This window comes from Dermacentor albipictus, chromosome 6 (genome assembly GCF_038994185.2).
Source record: "Dermacentor albipictus isolate Rhodes 1998 colony chromosome 6, USDA_Dalb.pri_finalv2, whole genome shotgun sequence".
In the NCBI taxonomy this organism is placed as follows: domain Eukaryota; kingdom Metazoa; phylum Arthropoda; class Arachnida; order Ixodida; family Ixodidae; genus Dermacentor; species Dermacentor albipictus.
The window spans coordinates 29,647,869-29,657,500 of NC_091826.1; the positions used below are offsets into that span (position 1 = coordinate 29,647,869).

Sequence of the window (9,632 nt, forward strand, 5' to 3'; positions counted from 1 at the left end):
CAATTCCACGTCTTCATAGAAGCTTTCGTCTTCCTGGTCTACATGACCTGATGTGGGGCGTAGACCTGTACGACCTTCAACTTGTACCCCTTATTAAGTTTCACAACAAAACCTGCCGCCCTCTTGTTAATGCTGTAGAATTCCTGTGTTACCAGCTATATCCTTATTAATCGGGAATCCGACTCCTAGTTCTCGTCTCTCCGCTGAACACCGGTAGCACAGGACGTGCCCGCTTTTTAGCACTTTATATGCTTCTTTCGTCCTCCTAACTTCATTGAGCCCTATTATATCCTATTTACTGCCCTCTAATTCCTCCAATAGCACTGCTAAACTTGCCTCACTCGATAACGTTCTAGCGTTAAACGCTGCCAGGTTCAGATTCCAATGGCGGCCTGTCCGGAATCAGGGATTCTTAGCACCCTCTGCTGCGTCGCAGGGCTGACCGCCGCCGTGGTCAGTTGCTTCGCAGCTGCTGCGGACTAAGGACTGAGGTTCGATTGTTATAATTCATATAGGAGGTTGTTACCAATTACTGCACCCGGGTGGCCAATCCTGCTCTGGTGAGGGAGTGCGTTGCTTGTTCTGGTCACCGGGATCAGGCCGCACTCCAGGCCTGTTTATGCAATTTTATCAACACGCGGATTTTTTTTTAATCCGGTGGAAAATTACGCGGCACCGGGATTCGAACCATGGTCCTCTTGCACGCGAGGTGGATGCTTTACCTCTACACCACCGCTATAGATGTGAAGATACAGGTGGATAAAGGGCAAAAAAGTGCCACTGGAAACAAAGTTCTATGCACCTATACACAAAACCTCGCAACAAGATATCTAAATATACCTACAAGTCTCTAATATATCTACATATCTAAAAAAAAGTCACGGTATATAATGCGTCAAACAAGACATATGAACATGTTGGGCTATCACAGATCACAGAATCCTAAGGCACGCCCCCCTTCCCTCCACTTTCCCCGATGCATCGCGCGCGACAGAAAGTGGGGCGCTTCCTCCCCGCTTTTCTCCCTTGCGCACACAAGACTGAGTCACCATCGTCGGCTCACCCATGCCAACCCCCCCCCCCCCCCCCTTACGTTTTCACTCGCAGATGCAGCATGCTTGCGTGCGGTCACGATGTTATCACATAGGTCTTTGTACGGAACATGAAGGCGACGGCAGGAATGCGCCTGGAGTGTCCATATAGTTGCTATCGCAATATATTATTATTATTATTATTATTATTATTATTATTATTATTATTATTATTATTATTATTATTATTATTAATAATATCGTAATAGAGTATCCGGCAAGTGAAGCGTCCCGTGGCCCATTACTTTTCGCAAAAGAAGAAGTAACGAAATCGAACATTCACCACGCGACAATTCGCTGCGCCGCAACTATGTCTCTCTTTCTTTTGTGGCCCCGGAGCATCGAAAAAAGAAAAATGCAAAGGAAAGCACGTTGGCAAATGTCGAATGCCTACTTTAAGCACCTAATGTCACTACCGAAGGAATATCAAAGAAAACGTGAGACGCTTGGTCCACAGAGAACAGTACGCATACTGCTGTGTATCCTACACCGGCGAGACAAGACTTTCCGGAGAGGTTGGGCTCGAGCGAACGCGTTGAGATCCGTCGAGTCCCCACAGTGGTAGCGGCGATCAGCCAATGTTTCTTTTACTCGTCCGCTATCCAGAAAGCGTTCAAAACTCTGCCAGGCGAAAATCCCCTCGGCCAGACAAAGCCGAACTCGTACCGAAGAGCGCCGCGCGGTTGTCGGGGCAACACGAGAAAAACGCAAGAGCTCTGGCTTGCTCTGGCCAGCTACGGATAGCGAGAACAAGAAAATTGAAGAGGCTCAATGTGTCCTCGCGAATAAAAGTCGGAGTTTAAAAATAAATAAGAACGTAGTCACCTTCGCTGGCTTTAGTGTCTTGACATGGACGCTTTGGCGCGGGTGAAATGTTGATATTCTTTACTGTGACATGACGGCACAAATGAACCAACACAACGCTTCGTCTCATCGGAGCTCACTGCGTGCTTTGTCAACTTGTCTGATAGTGTGTTAATTTGGCTTGTCTCGTTGTATGGTCCGATGTAGAACTTTAGACAAGTTGGTGCTCCTTTGGCGTCAAATGTTTATAAAAAAGATTAAACCCACAGATTTCGAAACTGAATCTAAAGCACGACTTTGGTAATGTCAAGGAACCTTTCGCATCAAATGTTTATGAGAACTTCATACCCATGAAGGTTCGGAACTTAAAGCCATGCGCTCCGTAGCTTCCGCGTCCTCCGTGAGATGTCGCGACGAGCCCGCAATGCCTTTGGCCGTGACCCAGCTGTACAGTCCTCCCCCCCCCCCACCCCCTGGCTGCGGGATGTCATGGGGGGGATTCCCACGGCCATAGGGCACGAGAATAGAGTCTGGTGGTCCCGTACCGCCAACTCTCTAATAGGTGGATGTCCTTCTAAGAGCGTTAAGCTCCCGTAGTCGCCGAGCACCTGCCCGGGAGCACGCTTGTACCAGTTTTACCGGTAGGACACCAGCGGCTGCGTTCGTCCACCTCCCACCGCAGCGGTGCATGCCCCACTATTACGTCAAAGCCGTGATGGGGACAAGGAGCAGCCAGGGACCACCGCAAACCACTATACGGTCCCTTTTCAAGATTACAATCCCTATATACAACCGAGCGCCAGGTCGCGGTGCTTGTCCTTGTACTCAAAGTTGTGTGACCGTACTCTCCCCCGGAAAAGAGGAACTCTCAGAAGCGGCGTCAAACGTAGCACACGCGTGCAGGTTTTCCGGAAACGGAGTTCCGAGGATTCCCCGCTTTCTTACAGCTGAAGCCGCTAACGCGAAACGGTATTTAATCTGCGGGCGCGGAACGCCGCACTCTAGACACGTCGCAACAGGTATCAAGCGGACGAAAGTCATGATAAACTTGAAGGTATGGCCAGGTCTCGGGAGAAAGAATACAACAACGGAAACATGCCAGGTAGGCGTGGCCCGTGTCGGACAGTATTGGTCGGTATACGGTAATAACGACCTTGCCAGAGAAGCGTGTCATTCTTCTGCAAAGATTACTTGGCTAAAACCTAAATGAGAGGCGGGTATCTTTATCGAAACAAGTCAGCTATGGCATGCCATCGAGGGTGAGACACCTGGCGTGAAGGAGATTAAGCATACTCACCCGTTACAATTCCCATCGAGACAGCTAGTAATATTACCACGGTTGATCGTAATCTGCTGCCGCTTGACTATGATACCGAGGCTCTTTTTCTTGAGCCGACCTTGATGTTGGACAAATTATTAGCGAAGATTGTCAACCAATGGCAAAAAAGCACTATAGCAAGAACAACGCTGCATGAATTCGACGCCGTGCTGTCCAGCCAAAGAGACGTCGCCGGAGACCGTACTTTATATAAACAAACATGAGGTGGCCTGGAACGAAAAGTCAGCTTGGAGTGACGCCAAGCGTGTCTCTGGTTTCGAGATGACAGCTCGAAGAAAAAACTGCGGTGGGCTGTAGTGATTCTTCAAGAAAAAACGCTTCGCTTAAGGCTGTCAGAATAACAATGTACTGGCACTCGAAAAAAACGACGGCACATTTCGAAGTGCTTCTACCGCCATTCGATATGCAGTAACTTTGTTCAAAAAAGCGCCGTTCATCAGCGTAGCATGTCACATAGAATGCGGTGACGTTTGGGTCTGGATCGTAAATACGGACTGAAACTGATTGTTCAGCTCAATATTTTTGGGTGGAAGTAATGTAATGGCTTGTATTTGTATTCGGATGCGTTTTGGTGCATTCCTAACGCAGAAGTCTCTGTAACCGAGGCCCCGAACTGGGGTGCATTCAGACGTCATATTTTATTCAAACAGAAAATTAAAGTTGAGAGCCGTTCGGGAGACCGCATCACAAATCTATTCACTTGAAGGCAAACCGATTGTTTAAGTCAAACAAGGAGAAGCAGGGAGGGTGTCCCAACGTTGTGCCACAAATATATTCCGGCAACTGTGCTTCAAGGAGGAAAGTTATATTACAACATCACAGACACAGTTGTTCAAGAATCGATCGCTAAAGTGCGGTTTATAAGAGGTGATCCCAGAAAAATACTACAAATTAAAGGGACCTATATGTGGTGATGGTTTCCGATTGACAACTCATCAAGACTAGTTCGCCTAACTTTCATTTAGAAGAGTTTATCCCAGGCGAACACGGCGAATTATAGAGCAGTATATGAGGTGACGGTATCACAATGACAATTCTCCAAGAATAGCTCGCTAAGTTACGTTTAGAAGAGGTCATCTCAGGCGAACATTGCGATTTAAGGTAACATATATGTAGGAGCAAGGGTTCGCTTTAAATTACAAAGAAAAAAAAAGGCCTGACGAGAAAAAAAGATAAGATGAAGCTAGTAAACCCACGTGGTCAATACTTCAAACAATGAAAAAGAAAGCGAGGCCAGAAATAAGAGGCAGCTGCTCAGTTCTATCGCGAACAAAATTTTTCTAATATGTTAATTTCCAATACACTGGGGTGTAATAGTTACAACCGGGGATAAGGTGTCTCAGAAAGGCAGTTGATCTCTGTTTATGACCTTTATATCTTAGTGTGCTACTCCATCCATCAGTGGCCTAGTTAGTCTTGAGTTTCCAATATATGCATTCGTAATATAATTAAGATAAACATCGACTATAAGAGCATCGCCTATGTACCACGAAAGTCTGTAATATCGTGTGGATGGATGAGATTATCTTTTGTGCAACACTAGGTTTCTCAGCTGCGAAAATTTGGGAGAGCATGTTATTCTTTATGCGAAGCATATTACGAGGGCTCAACCCAGCTCCTCAGGCGCGGCGGTGACCATGAAATCACGTGACACCGTGACGTCACGACAGAGGAGAAGTGGCTTTGGCTCAACTCTTGCAAGAGGGGCTGGGTGGGAATCGAACCAGGGTCTCCGGAGTGTGGGACAGAGACGCTACCACTGAGCCACGAGTACAACGCTTCAAAGCGGTACAAAAGCGCCTCTAGTGAATGCGGTGTTGCCTTAGAAACGCGCTGTTTTTAAGGCGTGCGTCTCTTGCTCAGGCGCACATTTCGTTGCCGCGCCGAACGCTGCTTTGCTCGACGCTCACCGCGTCCAATGCGGGGCGCGTAGTCGCTGCCCTGTAGCCCATTGTCTTACACCCCTTGGCGGGTCGACGGGAAAGCTGTCGCGTTCCACTCTTGAAGGCAAAGAAGTAATGCATGAGTTGTTTCTTCGTCTAGCCGAACCAAATATAGCCAAGCAACAGCAGTTCACCAGGCTAAACAGTGGTTCAACAACTAAAATAAAGGCTAGTATGCTTCGCATCCTGGGCTTAACCTTACCTAAGCCACAGCCATTTTTATCATAACAATTTCTTCCTTTATAGAATGATCTCACGGATATAGAAAGCACGTCGCTCTGTCGCATTATTCAAGAGTCAGTCACCGTTTCTCACCGCCTGTTTAGGGTGTGCGAACATTGAAGCGAAATTATTACAATGTTTTCTTCGTGCTATTTCGCATATAAATCTAAAAAAACCTGTCACGCAAGGATACAGTTATGAAATTAAAACAGGCACTTCTGGCTATGGGAACTTTATTTTCTCTGTGATTCCTGCGTTATTCTCTAGTCATGGATACTTGAACACCTATATTCTCTTTCCGTTCTACATGCACTAAAGTGATATAAGATTAAAAGGCTGAAGCACAAGTTAAACGTTGTAGTGAGAAATCAAATGTCCCATCTTCAACTAGTGATTTGTTCGATTATAAATGAACTGCTGTGGAGGAATTGACCTTACAAATACTTGGGCTACTCTGTTTATTTTTGTTGTACAGGCAATAAGCCACTAAACAAATACGAATGGCCATAAATAATACTTAAAGGAAAAGCCAGATAAATGCAAAGTGAAAACAAACATAACCATAATTAAGATAAAAGTAGCCGAGAAGTTTCACAGCCACCCAGTAAATAATTTAATAAAGTAAACTTAATAATTGATAAATGATAGTAAACGTTACCATAAAAAAAGATAAAGACGTCACTACATATAGCTGGAGCAACGCGTTAGTTTGATCTATGCCGTTACATGACTGCCGGAGGCAATGAGCCCGCTTAGACCACCTTGTAATTCAACTAAAGTCGGCTAGGTTTTTCACGAATTTCGCGAAGTATTTTGACAGCACCGCAGCTGGAGAAAATCAGCGATGTCGCAGAATTCATGGCCGCGAGCTAAAGATGCAAGAAAAAGAAAAAGCGGCATCTGAAACAACACTCAATGGCGCAGCAGGCGGTTGAGGATTGTTTATACAAAGCTACTAAACAAAGAAACAAGCACGAATGCCTTTTTTTTTTGTCTAGTCGGGGGCCGCTTAGCACTTGCAAACCCAGACGACTTGCTCGATAATGAATTGCCGAACTGAAAGTTTTGGCAAAGCGCTGAGATATATCGCAGAGGAGAGCCGAGATATATCTCCCGGCACGAGGAGTTAGGGCGCGGAGCCAATAGCGCGAAAGAAATGTAAACAAGAGTCGTCCTCTTCCGGAGGAGGCTCTCAAAAATAAACGTAGCGGCGTACCGCTACGTGCCAGGTGAAGCCGGCATGCGACCGACAAGCAAACGGAGGCGTTGATAAGAAGCAAACCTCCATTTGCCGATTTGAGCGGACGTTATCAGAAATCGAACCGTCCGTCGCAGCAGATCAATCGTTCGGCGAACTCACATTTTCGCTGAGGCGATCGCCGAGGAGTCACCTTTTAACAATCAAGACATCTCGGAAGGCGGCTACGCCCAAGAGGTAGGTGGCAGAGCACAGAATGACACTTGCCGCGAAGAACGGAGCCTTTCCGACTGTTTTATCTGTCCGCGGAGCTGCAGCGCTATGTGCTGTTGCGCAAGACACGATCCCCCAAGACTGACCCCTTATATACGCTGCTGGACCAATGGCGCCCCCTTGCGTCACTACTTAAGACTCCCGGGAAGCAGTTCTTGTACTCCGTGGGCTCGACGCCGGCACGATAAACGAAGCTGATACTTGGCAGGCTTTCCCAGATCACCGAATTCCCTGGACAAATGATGGTACGCTGTTTTCCACTGATGAAGTTACTGTTCTGGATGACTCGAAATATAACACCGCGACTCGACGCAAAAGTATAAATAAAAAACCACAGAGAAAGAAAAAAAAAACAGGAATCGTAGATGAAAAGCTGTTGTTTCAGGAATATTGTGGACATTCAGTGCAGGCGATATCGGGTGACGTTTCTCATTGGCATTCGACATGTGCTGCACTTCTTGCCTTTTCCTTAGCTTAGTGATTTCATCATTCTGCACACATGTACTTCCAGCTTGTAAAGAAGTTTTTCAGTTGAAAGCCAGCGTTTAACTCAGTCCGCATCTCGTTTCATGCCCTTGCTTCAATGTACGCTGTGGTATTCCGGATCACGGAGAATTGAGTAGCTCCGATATCGGACCTCACTAAGTTCTCGGAAGCATTTTTGACCACACGAAATCACTGTGCCTTGCTCAATGTAAAGCAGAAAGGACGGGGTCACTCAGACTAATACCGCGAGGGTCATTCGCAAAAGGGAAGGGGGCATTCAGAGCTCTTTTTACACCCTAGCAACAGCGCAACGGTCTACGAGAACGTAACCTTGACCTAATAGGCCTAGCGTGAGGGTCCCTCCATGAAAAGTGGGCCGTCGCAGACTTCTAGAGGGCCCACCTGATAACCAGGAAGACCAGGAAGAATATATATATATATATATATATATATATATATATATATATATATATATATATATATATATATATATATATATATATATATATATATATATATATATATATATATATATATATATATATATATATTTCAGGGATGTTGACCAGTCAAGAGTCTGGTTGGCTACCCCAAGATGGGGGAAGGGATAAGGGGAAGAGAGAGAAAATGGAGAGAGATCCAGGAAGCATCGTTGCAGGAGAAGTGAGTGTGGCAAAGTAGATGCTAACATTGCTCCCGAATGAACATACGTGTGCACTTTTGCTTCATTAAAGAACTGAACCGGATCTGTCCAAAATTTGTACGCGGCGTGCATTGGTACAGCAAGAAGGCCACTACGGAGAATGTAAAGCGTGGCGACTTTGCAATACCTGAATAACAATGGGATTGACGTATACATAACAAAACTGCTTGCACTTGGTTCAGACACACATTAGACATAAACGATGCAATATAGAGAAGAACTCGAGCAAATAAAATACCGCAACTTTCTTTTTTCAGCTTTAAAACGCAGCCAACTTTGTAGAAGTAAAGTGATGTCGCTGAACCTTGCTGCGTCAAGGCCTCCCTGTTTCTTTTTGTGTTGTTGAACAAGGCGTGGTGCGTAGAGGAGACATAAAAAGAACAGTTTTACACTTCTGAATTTTGAACACCGTCGCCCACGAGTACTATGTAAGTTTGCCTGATGCAGCTCGAACGATTTCTGTAAAGGAACGGTCCTTGTTCAGTGAATTCGAATCTTGACATTCAAGCTGCGGCAAACGCTTCGACTTGCACGAGCGTCCAAATGGACAACTGTCACGAGGAGGAATTTTCCCATTTCGTTTCAACTACCGGAGGAGCTGCTTAGTGCGTCCGACAAGCTGCAAAAGTTATCTCGAAATTCTTTGACACGCGCTGTACGTGCGATGAGTCGAACATTCACAAGCCACTAAATGGGATTCCGGGTGTTGCCGATGCACATATGTCTTGAAATTCATTTCAGCGAGGACACTGTCACACACTATATCTCTGCACGCTCAAAAGAGCCTAGATTGCGGCCAGCCGACCGGAGCATCAAGTCAAGCCGTGGCTTCTAAGCAAAAACCTAAACAGTATAAATGAACACGCTATTCTTTTGCCAGTCACTTTTGAGAAATTATTTCGTTCGCTAAGTCAAGCAGACAAGGTCAGATCCTGCCAGAGCTAACTACTGCCAGGGAAAACAAGTCGGCGACAACCGCCACGCACGACAGCCAGGAACCGTTCCCACCTTGATCAGGGCTTCGCCTATGGCGGCGTCGATGCGTGTCGAGTTGAGCTTGCGCTCGAACTTGAGCAGTTTGACCACCTTCATCGCGGTCGGTTCGAGCAGGCGCGGTCGGAAGCGAAGGCTGTGCAGCTGAATCGAGTTGATGGGAACGGTCCGCAGGGCTGTGACCAGGGGTATCTTGTCTCCCACCATTGTCGGTGCCAGCGCAAGGCGAGGGTCAGTGCGCGGCCCCGGTACAGTGCCGGCGCGCGCGCGCGTTAAGTAGGCCCCTCCTCGCACCAATGCCAACTGACACACAGCCACACCACCGTCGGCGAAGGAGCACCGCGCGAAACTTGCGCCGCCGCGCGCTCCGCTCACTCCCGTGCCGCGATGACGCCCAGGAGGAGACGAGGAGGAGGAGGGTAACGCGGGGAACCCCTGGATACGGGGAAGAGCAGCGACACGCGCGCGCGCGTGGCAGCGGAGGAAAGGGATAGAAGGAGAGAAAGGAAAGGGGAGGAGGAGCAGACGGAGGAGAAGCGCGCCATATTGCAGCTTCGCCCTCGCTTTCGACGTTTGTGTC

General features: G+C 47.1%; 2 protein-coding genes across 3 annotated transcripts in view; one reads left to right on the plus strand and one right to left on the minus strand.

Annotated features, from left to right (window-relative positions):
* TrpA1 (Transient receptor potential cation channel A1) overlaps positions 1-9,360 on the minus strand; it is a 143,620-nt gene extending 134,260 nt beyond the window's left edge. For both annotated transcript variants that reach the window (XM_065436093.1, XM_065436092.1), the window contains exon 1: positions 9,068-9,360. In XM_065436093.1, coding sequence (XP_065292165.1) covers positions 9,068-9,259 — 192 coding nt within the window. In that variant the 5' untranslated portion in view covers positions 9,260-9,360. The remainder of the gene's footprint in view (positions 1-9,067) is intronic.
* Positions 1-9,632, plus strand: part of LOC135905109 (GILT-like protein 1) — a 213,445-nt gene that overhangs the window by 157,730 nt on the left and 46,083 nt on the right. The gene's annotated exons all lie outside the window — the stretch shown is intronic.